The 18,243-nt window shown below is 36.6% G+C and overlaps 1 protein-coding gene across 1 annotated transcript; it reads left to right on the top strand.

Moving 5' to 3' along the window:
• The first annotated feature begins 519 nt into the window (after window positions 1–519).
• On the top strand, window positions 520–12,248 carry LOC136803354 (cell surface glycoprotein 1-like). The gene is made up of 13 exons (XM_067060080.1): window positions 520–816; window positions 1,554–1,613; window positions 2,270–2,431; window positions 3,066–3,198; window positions 4,687–4,820; window positions 5,290–5,331; window positions 5,852–5,909; window positions 6,552–6,720; window positions 7,010–7,243; window positions 7,633–7,738; window positions 8,433–10,553; window positions 11,087–11,347; window positions 11,955–12,248. Exons 1-13 carry the CDS (start codon window positions 594–596, stop codon window positions 12,158–12,160), a joined length of 3,909 nt encoding a protein of 1,302 aa, XP_066916181.1. The 5' UTR covers window positions 520–593; the 3' UTR covers window positions 12,161–12,248.
• Window positions 12,249–18,243: the final 5,995 nt, after the last annotated feature.

Here is an 18,243-nt window from a genome sequence, read left to right as displayed (position 1 = left end):
ATCTCCAAGTTTTGGTCTATTTTTTGTCATTGTTTATTAACATCATTAAAGATATTAGGCCTTATAAAATCGTTCATATTTGTACCAAAAATCTTTACTGTTTTTTGAAAAGTATTAAAAAAGCGAGACCCTTGAAACACCCCTGTCTCACAGCCCTGGTTGAACCACTTTCCGCAAATTTCTATCGAAATTCTATTTGGAAATTCTATAGAAAATTCTATTGTTCTTAGGTCAAAAAATTCCTACAGGATGGTTTTGGAATGCAATTTTTTCCCATGAATTTTAAATGTTGATAAAATGAAAGTCAATCTTCTAGTTGTGCTGAAATTATAAGGTATTTTTCCCACCAGGGATGAGATTTCGGTCAGATTTTCCAGTGGGACGTGGGTTTCATCGGGTCTGCCACACAGGTGTTTCTTGAAAAGACTGATTGTTATCATTGTAGCCCTGAGATTTAACTGGAAATTTATGCAATTTTTTGCTCGCCAAGTTTTTAAAGCATCATTTCTACTCTAGGACACGAAAAATATGAAAAATTAATCAATGTAGGCTTTTTCCACAAAAAAACAAAAATTACACACATTTCGAAGACAATGCAAAAATTGTGCTTATTAGCTTTCCTGTTATTGTCGACGAACCTCCTACTAACAGAGGCGTTTCTATGGCGACATCTATTCGCCAATCACATCAGAAAGAATGATACGGTCCATGCAAGGGACACCGCTATTGGGTCATCAGATTTGACCACCATTCATGAAAATGCAGAAGTGCGTGCGAAAACGAAAGATGAGCCGCCCATTTTGGGTGAAAACAATAGTAAGTTTTCTAAATTTTATATATCAATATTTTAAAAGTTATCTTCCATTAAAAAACTAAAAAGTACATTACTTAGAGTTCCGTGCTTACGCACATCATATGTGCAGTAATGATTGAAAAATTTGAAGTGATGTACTTTTTAGTTTTTTAGTGGAAGATAACTTTTAAAATATTATGGCATTGATTTACATTTACACTTGTTTTGAATTTTCGATATACGCTGTCTTGTTCGATTTTCACCGGGGAATTTGAATCATAGAGCGTCGTTAAATGGGACTATTTTGTGATATTTGATGTCAAAAAGAGTACAGAATGGATGCTTTTCTTATCTTTGCACTTTAAGTACCACGGTCCTTTTTTTCTTCTAAGTTTTTTTTAAGAAAACCGCTTGTTCAAACTTTAAAGGCTTATATCTCCGGATCTATTGCACTTTTTTTGACTTTTTGGCTTAAAATCTTGCTGGAAAGAATCACTTTTGATTTTGTTTTTTTTGCTTGACCATGAAGCCAAATCCAATTCCTACGAGTTAGACCTAAAACGACGATTTCTAACTGCCCAGCATTACAGGAGGTTTTCGCCCTCCTATGTAGCTCATGTCCGATATACCCGACATTGGCACTTAAAGGGTCCAAAGTCTGATTTTCTCAAGTTGCGTTGACTTAAAAGGCCTCTTTATCCTTTTCGACTGCTACAAATAGAGGGGGTTAAATATTGAGATACGAATTCTTCTTTTCTAGATCAAATGGTTCCTTCACTTCCATTGAACATTTACAAAGAGCTTCGAAACGAAGAAGAACGTAAGTGTCATTATCATTTTGCTTTGTTTGTCGAAATTATCATCAATCAAAGTGTCTCCATGATATTTTGAGATAGATCTGCAACTATTTTTTTTTTTTTTTTTTGGGGGGGGGGGGTTGGGGAGGTGTCGAAAGACGAACGGCTGTAAAAGACGCCTCAGATTGCTAATTTTGGCGCCCTTTGCTTTTTTACACCCTAAAATAAACAGTTTTTCAATATAAAAGAAAACAAATATCCACAAAGATTTCGTACTCGCTTTGGTTCCGTAATTATACCCCAAATTTGCCCCAGTTTCGGCCAGCCCACCATGCTAATGTCTACTGACTGAAGCTAGCTCAAGTGATAAAAAACAATATTAACTGATATGGATTAGCTACAGGTGCAACCTACAGTTTGATAGACAATATTCATCCAGCATCCCAAATAGCCCAAAGGGTATTAGTCAGTAGCGTAGACAGGGGTGAAGACGATCTGCGTAGGAGAGCAGGTTTTTACGACAAAGCACTTATCTATTCGTGGTATAAAAACATTATCACTGTATCTTTTAAATCTGCTCTCCTACGCAAATGTTCTTTCACCCCTATCTACACTACTGGGCCGGATATTGCCATTTCACTTTTCTGATCAAATGTAAATTATCGATGAAAAATTTCAGTTGGTCGTGAATTACAAGACAAGTACGTTGAAGGCGATATTAAACTAGATGACAACACGAAACGAATTCGTGCACGTAACGACCCATCAAAGAATTACAAGTCAATCCCTGAATTAAAATGGGGATCAAAAGAAATCCCTTTTGATTTGAATGGTGATATCAGTAAGTTATAGATTTTGTTATTTGACTTGATCTCATGGGGTTTAAATCCTGGGGGGATTGGGGTCGGCGAATGTCGGATATGTGCGGGTCGGACCTCCAAAAACCGACACATATACTATTTTTCTTTGGGAAAAGGTGACCAAGATGACGATTTTCATGTTCGTACAGGCCGTGGGTTTGTCCGAGCCAAAAATTGAAAATCACAGAAAGCAACTTTTAACATTTTGCTCCAAATTTTGGTCTATATCAAATTCAAAATTTCAAAATTTTGCAATTTAGAATACAAAAATAGTGTGTGATCTATGTTAATATATATGTCATATATTATCAATATGAAATCTGTTTCTGAGGCTCGAAAAACAGACCATAATGGTCGACGGTTGCTTATTTCTATGATTTTTTTACAAAAACATTTTTGAAGCCTTCGCATATTCTTAAATTTGTTTTTATTTTCATTATTTTGTGAGTATTTTTGTCCATTTTCTTAAGAAATCGGGTGTTTTAGAATCTGCAAAGCCTTAAAATATTCTTAACTTGTTCTTAATATTTTGGTCATCAAAGCCTTCTGTTCTTATATTGTTTTTTCTTATGAAAGAAAAACGTGTAGCCCTAGTTATTCACCTTTTTTTTACAGCTGACAACAAAAGAAAAGCCATCGAGGCAGCTATTGCAGATCTACAAAAATACACATGTTTACGTTTCATCAGTCGTAAAAGTGCTAAAGATTACATTCATTTTCAGAAGAACCTGAATGACAATGAAAAAGGGTAAATTCCAATCGCTTTAAGTGTACACTAAAGTTTATTTTGCTTGTCATTTTTCTTAACCTTTAGACACCGCTGTTTTTAAAAACAGTGCGCGCTGCTGCCGCTGTTTTTTTCATGAAAATGGAGGTTTCGCGGAAAATGTCATAAAATCTGAACCGCTAAAGCTTAAGTAAAAAGTAAACCCATTTTGAAAAGCTAAGGATCTATTTTTTCAGATAATACCAAAAAGACGCCTCATCACCCTTTTAAACCTGACTACACAGCCTCAGATCAAAACAGTAAAAATTCCATGTTTACGATTTTTTCACTTTTTTTCTGTTTTTTGACAAATTGAATGAAAAAAGTGGGTACAAGGTAAAGATTGGTCCCAGAAAAATTATTTTGTTTTAGTTTATGTTATAAGCCACCATTGTGTAAAATTGCAGGGCTGAAGAAGCTCATTTCATCTCAGAATCTAAGTTTCGGTGAAGCACACTTTTCCACCAAAATCGACACTCTGGCCACAACAGGTAAATTAAGTGGTCCCGTTGCTCTAAAATTGGCCCTGCACTTACCCTAAGCCTGTAAAATTACTACAATAATCATAACAGACTCTCTATCATGTAAATTCAAGCAATAAAACACCAGAATAGTGGAAAAACTGAGGCAAAATAGCCCTGAGTTGTTGGAGCTAGAGATAGGCATGTATGTCAGGAAATGCCCCCTAAAACCCCTTCAAACCACATAGAAACTGCCAATAAAGGTTCTCTATCTCATATAATGATATTTGTATGCTGAAACCAAGAAAAAACGAGACATAAACATGACTTTTCAGTCCAAAAATCCATCAAACACCCTCTGTCAAACACTAAAACGATGTTTTGTTGACATTTGAAAAATACACCGACATTGAGTTCTGATATCTCGAGATGTATAAAAGCAGGACCTGTAAAATTTTGAACGAATGAACCTTCACCCCTATCCTGTCTGCTAAATTTTACAGAATAGAAAAATTCAAACTGGTCTTTATTTTATTAAACTTTGAAAGGACCCCAGTATCAAAACGTACGTGGTACGTCTCTCGGCCTGTATATATGACGTACGTGGTACGTCTCTCGGCGTCTAAAGGTTAAGGGAACTTATTTTGGCGGGAACTAATTTTGCTCACTCGTTAAAATAAGTTCTCGCTAAAATTAAATTTTTTGGTATTTTGCCTAAATAATTTCTTGAGTTCACAAAAAAAGCTTCAAATAAGGAAAAATAGAACAGATTTACGCTGTCATTCGCCAAAGTAAGTTCTCGCCAAAATTAAGAATTTTCAGGATTTTTACCGCTATTCAAAATTAGTTCCCACCAAAATAAGTTCCCTTAGGGAAAACAAATTATACACATAATCTAATTTTCGAGAAAAGTTTTCGCCCAAAATTATAGTGCTCTTCTAGTACCCTCACAACATTAACATAAATATCCTTAGAAAAAATTCAAGGCAACCGATTCTTCTTCTTGTAGGTGTTTTTCAGATATAGGCCGGCAAGGAGGTAAACAAGTACTTCGTATTGGAAGCGGTTGCGGATTCAAAGGAACTGTACTTCATATGATTATGTTAAGTCTTGGATTTCCTCATATACATACCAGCTTCGACCGTAAGCACACGTTTATTAAGCAGTTTTTTGTGCTTTTTATTTTTGATATTCTGCATTTGAACTTTGGGAATACACACGTCAACGATCTCTTAGTCTGTACACAGACCTGATATCTACGGCTAATTTCAAAATTCATTGCCGTAGAGGTATTGCCGTATTACGAAATGATAAACACGAGGTCTCTGTGTTGGCCTACAGCCTCAAGCTTTATATATGTACATCGTTGTCGGACTAAGTTAATGTAGCCCTTAAAGTAAACAAAGCAATGAGATAAGTGGTTATAGATATATGTAGTATGAAAACAAAATAATGTCTTCTCCTGTCAGAACTACAAACCTACATAAGAATGGCTGAATCTTACCGTGAGAAGATGGCAAATCTTCTCAGGGTCTCTCTGACTTTTATCCCAGGCTGGCAGGTCAAGGGCCTGTGGAATAAAATGTTAATTAGAAATTTGATTCATTTTCAGGTGACCAGTATATCAAAGTACTCATTAATGACGTTAAAAAGAGTAAGTATTCATTTTTGTAAAACGAGCTATTCAATTCTAACGGATGTAATTTTTTATCTGAATTTTACAGCCTTAGATTTTCTTAACCTTTTGAGATTTAAGCCTAAAAAAAGTTCTTAAACTGTTCTAAATTTTTCTATTATGAGCATTTTTGTGCAATTTTCTAAAGAATTTGGGTGTTTTAGAGCTCATAAAGCCTTAAAATGTTTTTAACTTGTTCTTGATATTTTGGGCATCGAAGCCTTATGTTCTTATATAGTTTGTTCTTATAAAAAAGCGTTTATGGTTGGGTTTGATTTATTAGATCCGTAAAGATGTTATAAGGGGATCTAAGCAAATCAAGACAATTACTATAGATACAAAATTTTAAGTATTTTTCTGAGAGAGAGAGAGGGCATATTATATAACTCCACAAGCTTCCCCCTACAATAAGGAGGTTGGGAAGGAGTGTTATTAGTTAAGTATAAAAATCAGTTTTTTAGATCGGCATAGTTTTATCATTGATGTATTCCTTTTTTAGAGAATCGGAGAGATTTTGATCAATACTCACACAACATTGTTACAGATGAGACTTTTCCGTAAGTTTTTTTTTTCGACTTTTTTTCAGTTTGAAAGGAAAACAAAACGACCATAATTCGTATTCCCTGGAGGGGATACAAAAATAGATGCTTGGTATGTGTCGACTTTAAGACACCCCTGTCTCACAGCCCCGGTGGAATCTTTTTCCTCAGTGGGGATAAAAATTCCTATTAAAATCCCAAATTGAAATATAAGTCAACTAAAGTTCCAGAGTATTTTCCTACCGAGGACAAAGTGTTTGCCAGATTTTCCAGTGGGGCTCGGGTCCCAGCGGGTCTGTGACACAGGGGTGTACTAAGACTTTATCTTCCCAAGTATCTCTAAGGCTTAGATAAACAAAAAGTCAAAATAGTCTCTCTAAAAGGTCGGGAAATTTACGAAAATTATCCCTCTGAGAGTCACTTTTACACTGATTTTATTTTTCTTGTGTTGTCAGAGGTCCGTTCCGCACATAGCTGGCATATTCTCAAACCTTATCCCCCCTCCCCCTATCTCAAATAAGCATAACAAAGTTTGTTCTCATGTGGTGAGAACTTGCTATTTTTAATGTTACGCTAACCACTTCCAACTCATTTATTTATCAATTTTAGAGTCATTAAGCCGTATTTATATCGTCTTCACTTTAATATTTTTGACAATAGGTACGACGAAGCCTCTGTATTACACGTTGGTTATCGCTTCATGGGTGACAGTAGAATGGTAGGACCAAACAAGATCACCATAGAAACCAAACGATACAAAGATGCTGGCAAACTTGGACAACGGAAAGGTCTTTCACCAATTGATGTCCAAAAAATCAAAAAAGTTTATGTAAGTTTTAAGCCTCTCTTTTTGTTGAAAATCACCCGCTGTGGAGGTTCGGTAAAGCTTATAAGTGAACGCGTTCAGCAAAGGTGGTCTGGTAAGCAAAGGATATAATAGAACTAAAAAATGTATTACATATTGATTATCATGGGTTAACAGCTTTTTTGTAAAAAGCTGATGTAATACTTAAAGTTGACGAAATCTGAAACCTTTTGGTATGTTTTTCTAAGCACCTCAATTTTTGAGTAGAATATTAACAGATTCTTTGTTAAAAACCTTTTAATCACCATTTAAGTGCGAAGATATTCCAGAAACCACTACCACCACAGCCGCACCACCGCCTGATGTTCCTGAGAAAAAACCAGCCGATGATAAACCACCAGCACCAGAAAAACCGAAACCTGACGATGTTCCTGCCGAAGAACCACCAAAAGAGAAACCCAAAAAACCGGTGGGTGATGAGCCACCCCCAGAAGCACCGAAACCTGAAATCGAAGCACCTGAGGCACCTGCTAAACCACCACCAAAGGTATGTGGTTGAATTTTGATACTTTTTGTCTAAAAATTGAGTCTGAAATCGCGTGTGGTTATAAAGAACTTTCCGTTTTCTGGCTTAAGAAAATATTTTTTCAAAACAAAATTTAACAGATAGCGTAATGGAACATAATTTGTTTAGTGGGGCTAGTTTTTATTTAATCATTGATTTCGATATGTATAGGCTAGAAATCTTCAATACTTAGAGTTAGAATGTTCAGAGCAAACTTGAGTTCTATTAAAAAGTTTTATTTTATCGGACGAGCTTAATCTCTTTTGATACATTTTATAAAAAAAATCCTTTAATGACCAATTACCGACAAATTCAACTCCTGTTTTTCTCTCTACTTGAACCAAATTCAAATATCTCTGTTTTGACTTTAGGTGGCTGAAGATGACGTCATCAAACCAGAAGATATTCCAGCACCAACCACAACCACGACTCCCGCTACTACCACTAGTACCACTAGCACTCAAGCACCTCCAGACGGTTGGTGCATCGAAATCTTCATTTTACACGATAAAGAGGGGGGGGTTTGTAGGGGTTCGAAATACCGTCAAAATTTTTGCTGAATCCCGGAAATTGGAAAAATAATAACATCGTCACACCGTCTGATTTTAAAATACCGCTTTCCCGTCTCTTTTTTCGTCAAATCCCGTAATACCGTACTAAAAAAGGGCCAATCCCCTCACACCGTAAAAGTACAACCCCCCCCCATAAAGATATTGTCACAGTCTCAAACCTTTTTTCAAAGTCATTAAAGTGAATTAAGTCATTAAACGTACACAACTGAAGATTGTGCTCAACCAAATAAAATACACCTTTTCGACCGTAGTCGCGTGGTCAGGCGCGTGCCACTTAATTATTTAATTATTCCCCTAAACTCGCTCCAATCCTTTTTTGACACATTTTTCTATTAAGGACTGGGGTGGTTTTAGTGGGATAAAGCAGACAAAAAAATGCCCGCGCGGCAATTGGCGGCTACGGGCGAAAAGATGTATTGCGAGACATTTTTTACCACCTTTTTCTCTAACGATATTTCGAAAGGCCTTAATCGTTAATGAAGATAGAATCGCCTATAGTAATTCAAGTTACAGATCTAGCTTTCAAAGAATCGGTGATTTTAGCATAGATAACTATAAACAAAGTGAAATTATTCAAATTCGATTATTTCCATTCTCAGGTATCCCAGAAAAAGCAGAAGATAAACTACCAGAGCCTGAGAAGCCAAAAACAGACGATGCTCCTGATGCTAAACCACCAAAAGAACCAGAAAAACCAGGACCACCACCAGCCGATGAACCTCCTCCAGAAGCTCCCGTCCCTGAAATCGAAGCACCAGAGGCACCACCTAAAGAAGCACCACCAGTTAGTGCAGAAGACCAAGAAGTGAACCCTGGTGACATCGTTCCCACAACAACTACTTCGACAACCACAACAACCACGGAAGCACCGACCACAACAACTACGACCACTACGCCAACAACAACGACGACGACAACAACTCCAACAACGACGACGACAACAACAACTCCAACAACGACGACAAGTACAACAACAACCACTACCACCACGACAACCGAAGAGCCGACTACGACAACTACGACAACAACAACTGAGGAGCCAACGACGACAACAACAACCACGACAACCGAGGAGCCGACAACAACCACGACAACAGAAGAGCCGACAACAACAACGACAACTGAGGAACCGACTACAACTACTACATCAACTACTACCACTACGACAACACCAGCTCCTGAAGAAGAAAATGCTCCAGAAGAGGATCAAAATAAACCACCTGAAGATAACCCTGAAGGTGCAGGAGATAAACCCCCAGAGGAAAACCCTGATAATGATGGAGATAAAGCTGGGGGAGAAGGTGACAAAACGAAAGATGATGGTGATAAACCAACTGATGGAGATAAATCAGCTGATGGCGATAAGCCAGCTGATGGTGATAAACCAGCTGATGGAGATAAGCCAGCTGACGGAGATAAACCAGGTGATGGAGATAAACCAGGCGATGGAGATAAACCCGCTGATGGAGATAAACCCGCTGATGGAGATAAACCAGCTGATGGAGATAAGCCAGCTGATGGAGATAAACCATCTGATGGAGATAAACCAGCTGATGGAGATAAGCCAGCTGATGGAGATAAACCCGCTGATGGTGATAAACCAGCCGATGGCGATAAGCCAGCTGATGGCGATAAACCATCTGATGGAGATAAACCAGGTGATGGAGATAAACCAGGTGACGGAGATAAACCAGGTGACGGAGATAAACCAGGTGATGGAGATAAACCCGGTGATGGAGATAAACCAGGTGATGGAGATAAACCAGCCGATGGAGATAAGCCAGCTGATGGAGATAAACCGGTTGACGGTGATAAACCAGCTGATGGAGATAAACCTGCTGATGGAGATAAACCTGCTGATGGAGATAAACCAGCTGATGGAGATAAACCTGGAGATAAACCTGGAGATAAACCAGATGAAAATAAAAAACCAGGAGACGTTTTGCAGCAGCCAGGAGATGATACCAATCCACTAGGGGATGATACCAATCCACTGGGGGATGAAATGAAGCCTGCTGAGGATGGGGCAGAAAAACCGAAACCAGAAGATGGAAAGAAACCCGAGGATGGAAAGAATCCCGAAGATGATAAAAAACCAGATCAAAAACTTCCTGAGAACTTAGATCAGCCACCACCAGGAGATGTTTTGAAAGTTCCCGGAAATGATGATAAACCATTAGGAGACAAACCAACAGAGGAAGATAAACAGGATGCTAAACCTTCCGAGGGAGGACCTCCAGGGGAAGATGGTCAGCCACCTCCTGAAGCCGGACAAGCTCCTCCTGAAAACGCTAAACCAGGTGACAGTGATGGAGACAAACCATCTGATGCTGATGGACAAAAGCCTCCAGGAGACAACCCAGATGGTAATGGTCCCCCAGGTGCTGATGGGAAACCTCCTGCCCCAGGAGATGATGGACAACCTGCTCCAGGAGCTGATGGACAACCTGCCCCAGGAGCAGACGGACAGCCTGCTCCAGATGCTGATGGAAAACCTGCCCCAGGAGCTGATGGAAAACCTGAACAAAGTTACGACAGTTTGATAAATCAACCAACAACAACCACGACTACACCATTATCTTTTGTGGTGGAATCAGATGAACCAATCACCACGACCACTACACCACCACCACCTTGCAGTGTTGAAACAACTGTTGATTGTAATGGACAACCACAGCAACCTCAACAACAACCTGTACAACCCCAACAATGTGATGGCCGTAAGTTGCTAGATCTTCAATTTTTAACCTCTGGCTTAACTTGTTTCTATATCATTGTCTTAACATACATTGACTCCCTGAAAGCACTGATTTGTATTTGGTATATATGTCATAGCAGTTTTGAAAAACACCAGCTAAAAACCTTATTTTCTCATCTTTTGGAATAATTTTAAACGGAGGGACCATAGACTTATAAAGCCCGAAAGGCCAGTTGGCGTGCTTTAAGCTCTTCCAAGCCAAAAAAGTGAATATCGCAAAAAATATTGCTGCTATTGTTCTCAAAAACCTGCGAAGCTTCTGATTGGTCAAGCGCTGAAATTCTATTGTAATGTCACGTGACTTTAGTAGGGTTTCCTGCCTAACCTCGGCACCCTTTTCAGCAAAAGCACTCTATATAGACCTTCGGGCCTTTATAAATCTATGGGGGTGACTGAGTCTCTACTCAGGATATTAGTATTTGCTCAATTCTGATTCTAAAAGTGTAAGAGTGCTTTGAATGTCATTAATCGAATGCCTTTTTTACCTTATTGAAGAAACGCCATGTTATCCACAAGATTGGTATTGGAGTAACCAAGGAGCTGCACAGCAATGTGGTTGTCAACAGCAACCACAGCAAACACAACCACAACCATCACAATCAAATGCTCATGACAGAGATTCCATTGAAACTCCACAATGTGATTCTTGTGAATGTGTTAGCATACATCCCAGTCAACATCAGGATACATGGAAAAATAATTTCTTGTGTGCTAAAAAGACACAATTTTCACCAAAACTAGAATTTTCAAAATCTGGTACGTTATTCTATTGCACTCTACAATCTTTTTATACGAATTGTTCACAATTCCTATCAAATATACACGTTTTTCTTTTTATGAGCGAGGGCTAGTCAGTTAATTTTCAGTTGATTTTCAGTGGCTCTCATTTTCTTTCGATTTTTAAGGCTTAAAATTTGAAATATACATATGTTATATTCATTTAAAGGCCACCTTATTATAAAGTTGCTTGTGACGGTACACAAACATGTACCTTCCCCTTTATTCGTAAATCTTCCGGGAAGGGGAACTTGATTCGAAAATGACTGTAAACTGGCGAAAGATTGGGGTTAGAGAAAAAATAGTTGAATGTTAGAAAATATTCAAGGAAAAAGTCAATCTTCAGGGTGTATTTTTTGAATATTTTTTCGTCTATTATTGGGTATGTTTGACGGTGAAAAAGAATGCGGCTATTATATTTTGATTTTCCCGTCTATTATTGGGTAATATATTACCTCTCATATCGACCGCTTTGAGAAGCCAGAAAAGTTTACCTTTAAGTATCACACCTACGGAAAGTCCCCTCTGGGGTTTAGAAATTTCATCAAAAATGATTTTGAATAAATTATGCTTTCTTCTTTTTCAGGTCCAGTTGAGGGTAAGAATTGTTTGAAAATGTCCGATTCAGAGGAATGGAAGGATTCATACATTTGTACAGATCAAGAAACAGCATATAATTTCATGTGGTCTGATAGAGAGGGTGAATCATGTCTTAAGATCAAGGAGCCTCATGATTGGGAATGGAAAACCAAATATTTATGCAATAACAATAACAAAGAAAACAGAAGATGATAAATTGGAAAGAATAGACTTTTTTATTGAAGATTATTGACTTCTGAACACTGGATTGCACTTTTTGAGGAGCTTAACAACGCGAATATTAAGCTTTAAATCTGTGTGATAGCATCGATGTTTACACCTTTGGAGAGGTAAAATCCAAATTCAACTAGAGTTATTGATACTTGCATTTAAATCCTTTTGAGAATCTAGATAAGAAACTTAGAAATTACTATAGGTACAAAATTTAGGCTCGGTTGGTCTCCATAGAAATTCTTTTGACCTAAAATTAACAGCAAACTTTTCTCTATTCAGCTGTTTTAGAAAGTCTTGAAACTACACGAGTCTTCAAATTTTAGTGCCTGAGTAATTTTTGAGTATTCACAAATTTGAGGGCAAAGCTTTTTCACACTCCTGTGTCTCAGACCCGTTGGGACCCCAGCCACACTGGAAAATTGACTTTGATTTCATCTCCATTCGAAATTCCATGTTTAAAAATTGCACTCAAAAACCATCCCCACTGGCTTTTTTAACCTTGGAACAGTAGAATTTCTATCCCAATTGGTATTTCAATAGGAATTTTTATACCCACAGAGGAAAAAGATTCACCAGGGCTGTGAGACAGGGGTGTTAAGGGGGTGTCAAGATAATGTCAAAATTATTTACGCAATTAAAATGTATGATTTTTTGTCGAAGTTAAGTTGAATTAGCTAAACTACAATAACATATTTTAATATAATCATATTGATTTGTAAAAATAATTTAATTAAACAATTATAAAAATGTAATATTTTTGTAAAAAAAATAATTTGATAAATTCTTACTTTAACTTAATGAGGTATAATAAGTAAGTAAAATTAATTCTACATTCAACTAATTAAACTCACACCCAAAGAAAATACTCCAGCGTCACAAACCCACAAAACTTGGTCTAAAAAATGTTGTTCCTATTATGAAAAGTACCCTATTATTTTATTCCAAATGGAAAAGTTAATTACCCTACTAGAAAAAAAACAGTAATAAAATGTCTCTCGTTTGTTCTTTCAACGTCCTCCACTTTTACACTGGCCCCTTAATTAGCCAGCACCTTCCCACTAAACCAAATTTTTAACAGGCTAGCCTTTAATCAATACACCCCTGTCTCCGGTGGAACATTTTCCGCAGTGGGGATAAAAATTCCTTTAGAAATCCTAATGGGGATAGAAATTCTATTGTTCCAAGGTTAAAAAATCCAGTGGGGATGGTTTTGGAGTGCAATTTTTAAACATTGAATTTCGAGCGGGGATGAAATCAAAGTCGATTTCCCAGTGGAGCTAAAATACAGGGGTATTTGGGGCTGGGGTCCCAGCCGGTCTGTGACGCAGGGGTGTATCAATTTTGAGCTTATTTCAATAACGCCAGTTTGCAACAATTACTGAACAATTTGTAAACATTTATTTGAATTGACATTAAAGGTCAAACTTTAGTTGGTAACTGTTGAAAAAAATTGAAATTTTCATAAATTTTTGTACTTAAGAGAAAACGAATGAGCCGCAAGAAAATTGTGAAATTTTCATTACACTGACCAAGACTATAAGGGATAATCAGATGGTTTGAGATGTTTTGCTTGCAGAAACCTTCTGAGCTCTTGAATAATTAGCCTCGAAGAATTTTTGTCTTATTAGTTCAAGTCAACAAAATTGAAATTTTCATAAATTTTTGTACTTAAGAGAAAACGAATGAGCCGCAAGAAAATTGTGAAATTTTCATTACACTGACCAAAACTATAAGGGATAATCAGATGGTTTGAGATGTTTTGCTTGCAGAAACCTTCTGAGCTCCTGAATAATTAGCCTCCAAGAATTTTTGTCTTATTAGTTGAAGTCAACTTATCTCAACTTTGAACAATTATTATAAAAATGGGTTCTTACACGATCTATGTTAGAATTCTATTGTTTTCTATCTAAAAGACAACAACTTGTAATTTGAATATCTCGATTTTGGGGAAAAAAAATTGGCAAAAATATTCTGTGGTTTTACCCAGGACAATGGAAGGATTCTACATGCCAAGTATCCGACCATCTGGTCGCTCCCTTAAATGCAAGCCTCTTCTAGGGTTAATAGGTGTGAACTGTGTAACTTATGGCAAATCCCAAAATGCCATAAGCTCGGCACAAGGAGGTTCGGAGGCTCGGAGGTTTCCAGGTATTATCATTTATATAAGATTATGACTGTTAATAAAGTCAATTTTTTGCCTTTTTTGTAAAATTAAATGGCACGTCAGATGCACGTCACGAATAATGCAACGAAAAGATAGATGCGACCAACGATTGGATGAGATTCCCATCGAATAATTCAGCAAAATCCGGGTTTTAAGCAATCTTCAATTAAAACTCGGGTAAGCTGTTGATGATATTAATATACGGGATGCAAAACTATAGCAGTGCAGTCAAAACATGTGGTTACTCGAAAAAGTTCACGTGATTTCATTCCCATGTTACAGTTAATTACTTCATTAGCGTTGATAAATTCCAACCAACTAGAAATGAAAGTCATTTAACAAACGCATGATTTGTCTTTGACTTCAGTTTTTAATTTTGCAACTCGTTTATTGTTATCGTCCGTTACAGGGATAATATAGGCGGGAAAATGTATATATGCGCAGAGTTTACAGCCGTAATGGTAGTATACGCTAAAAAATCAGCGGGAGTGGCAAACTCTACTTATCTGATATTCCGATGGCGTATTGGCGGCCGCCCACGCTAAAGCTCTAAAGGAGCGGACCAATATACCATCGGAGAGGTTTAGTAGTGGCCCTTTGATGTGCCGACAACAGTCGGGTTCAATGGCTATATCTTCGCTTGCTCAAGAATTTTGTTCGTCCCGACAATGACAAAGCAACAAGCAAATTTCGGAGGGGCAAGTAGTGAAGAACTTTTGTTAGATTTTGGTTCTTTTTGGTTTGTTTTGGTGGATTCTTTTTTACAATATAAATGTCTTTATACTTTCTTATTATTACTTTTAGTATTCAGTGTAATTTCTGTAAATGCACCAACCTTTTAAAGATTGTTTTTTACACACAGACGTTGATTATTTTTTGTTTGTTTTGGTGGACTGATTTTTACTGATTATTCTCAAATCCAAACTCAAAGATCATAAAGAAACAGTAACAGGTATGTTCCTTATACTTTTTCAGTAAGTTTCATGTTGGTATAATCTTGTGCGGTCCTATCAAAACGACTGTTGACCGCCAGACAACTGAACACAACCGACTGACCGACAACAGTCAAAGTCAGTCAAAGTCTCTAGCAGCAGTACAAATATGTGTACAAAACAGATAATTTTGTCTTCAGAAAGATCTACAGACTTCTGTATAGGTAGTTTGTATCTTACTAACGATTAACCTCACTTTTTGTGTACCAACAGAACAGCCCAATTTTTTAATTTTACAGAGCACATTGAAAATTCACTTTGGAGGTCCTGAAAACTATGAAGGTTAGTGTAATATTTATCGAGTATGTCTAGGTAAGTAGGAAAAAGCAATAAATTCATGTTTTAAGTTGTATTTTCATGTAAATGAAGCTAAATTAGGGTCTGTTTATGTTTGTTTACCGGCAGGTACAAAATGCATAAAACATAATGCATATTGCATAATGCATAATGCATAATATTTGAAAAATGTCAATTTTAGAGGCTATAATAAGGAGAATTTGAAAGATAATACTTTCAACAAAACAAATATACCATTTTCTACCAAAAAATAAAGGGTAGAAAGTTGTAAATTGAATTTTGGATGATGAAGAAAATCCACGATCCACTGAAAATGCTTGTCGCCATTTTGATTTTCATAGTTGTATTTTACAGAACGTGTAGAAAAAACACGAAAATATCTCCTCCGTTTATTATTTTTCTAACTCGAAAACGTAATTTTTAAAACAAGATCTTTCTGGGTTTTCTCAGAGATTCTTTCGAACAATTGCTAATAAATTTCAACGGGTTTACCCTCTTACAAAGCATTAACCATGTGAATGCTTTTTGTTAGATAAGCCAATATCCAGCCAATATAAATTAAAGAACTTCATCCGAAAGCTAGATCAAAGAAATAAGACTTCGAATCTTTTTACATTCGAATGTTTATGTTTTTTTTGAGACAGAAGAAGGGGAAAACCTTTCTGATCTGTTGCATCTTCTTATTATTTATGCTGACGGAAAATCCTTTGTTTTTATGATTCGAATGTTTTCTCTTTAGTTCGGATTCGAAAAGTAAATATTATGTCTGGGGGGAAATCCCTCTGATTAGAATGTTTACAAGAAACTCGCGTTTTTAGCCTCTGCAAAGGAGAGTTTTAGAAAATATAAAATCGTTCTGTAAATTACACAATATAGTAGGGGGAAATTTGTAAAATCGCTCGATTTTTTTAGTCAAAGCACTTGTTATACATTTTTGGAAAGCTAATGGGTAGGGGAATCAAAATAACTTGGGTGCCAATTTTGCTTCGGACACTTTGGTGTGATTTTCGGACAAATACGACAGTCTCGGGCAAAAATCATAGGGTGAAAAATTAGTGAAAATTTTAGCTTGAGAAAACGGAAACCTGTTGTATATTTTTGGAAAGCTCTCAAAAAATTAAGATTAGTGATATATTGTGAGTATAGGTGATTTCAGTACCTAACTCGAGATATTGAGCTTCCGAAAGCGCTAAAACTGGACAAAACAGCTGTTTCTGGCTGAAAAACACTGAAAAACACTGTTTTTAAGGATTAATATCTCGAGTTAGGTAAAGAAATCACCTATACTCGCAATATATCACTAATCTTAATTTTTTGAGAGCTTTCCAAAAATATATAACAGGTCTCTGTTTTCTCAAGCTGAAATTTTCATTATTTTTTCTCCCTATGATTTTTGCCCGAGACCGTCGTATTTGTCCGAAAATCACACCTAAGTGTCCGAAACAAAATTGGCACCTAAGTTATTTTGATTCCCCTACCCCTTAGCTTTCCAAAAATGTATAACAAGTGCTTTGACTAAAAAAATCGAGCGACCTCAAAAAAACGAACAAATTTCCCCCTACTAATACTATTATGCATTATGCAATATGCATTATGTTTTATGCATTTTGTCCCTGCCGGTTTGTTTACTAGTACATGAATATGATTCCGAACCATATCGAATATGGTGCTAATATCGAATATGGTGCTAGCCTAGAGAATATAACAAATCTGATGCGAATCAGATTTGTTATTATTTTCTGCTTAGCACTCGTATCCGATAGGAATTAGATGCTAACTTGTTATGTTGATCGTTTCCAAGCTCCTCACAAAATGTTTAAACGCGGTCAAGTCAAATCCCGTAATGCAAACCTTCCAGATGTTAAAATATGCCCGACCTTTAGAGCAAAGCGTGTCGTAGCATATTTCCACATCTGGTACCAGATAAAAACTCTACCGACTGAAACATTTTTCGGCGAAAAATCTTTATGTGTATTTTCTTCGGCACAGGGCTCATTTCTTAGTTTCGTTAGCGATTTTCGAGCGATTTAAATTTCACTCACAAACAAAAATTAACACTTAACTCGGGTAAGTTATGGCATGTCTCAAAAACTGAAAATTACCATAATTTTTAGATCGCATTAGTGGACAGAAAATGACCAAACAATTGACTGAACATGAAGGGCACTATGATGTAGTTTCTAACCTGATGTGTAACCTAATTGTTTTTTCGCTGATTTTCGCGAAAAACCGCAAAAACTGATTAAGAAATTTTTCAAAATTCTGATGACGTGAGCAGAAATTAGTACAAAACGAAAAATCCTATTTTCTGCTGACGTCATCAAAATTTCGAAAAAATGTTTTTTTCAAATGATTGACTTTAGTAAGATACATCTTTGGTGAAAGTTTGAAGACAATTGGAAAAACCATTCTTGAGAAATTCAATTTTTAGTTTTGATGACGTCATCGATTATTACGTAATAATCAGTTTTTGCGGTTTTTCGCGAAAATCAGCGAAAAAACAATTAGGTTACACATCAGGTTAGAAACTACATCATAGTGCCCTTCATGTTCAGTCAATTGTTTGGTCATTTTCAGTCCACTAATGCGATCTAAAAATTATGGTAATT

Source organism: Clytia hemisphaerica, unplaced genomic scaffold, assembly GCF_902728285.1.
Source record: "Clytia hemisphaerica strain Z4C2 unplaced genomic scaffold, Clytia hemisphaerica genome assembly, whole genome shotgun sequence".
Lineage (NCBI taxonomy): Eukaryota > Metazoa > Cnidaria > Hydrozoa > Leptothecata > Clytiidae > Clytia > Clytia hemisphaerica.
This window is presented reverse-complemented; position numbering and strand designations above follow the sequence as displayed.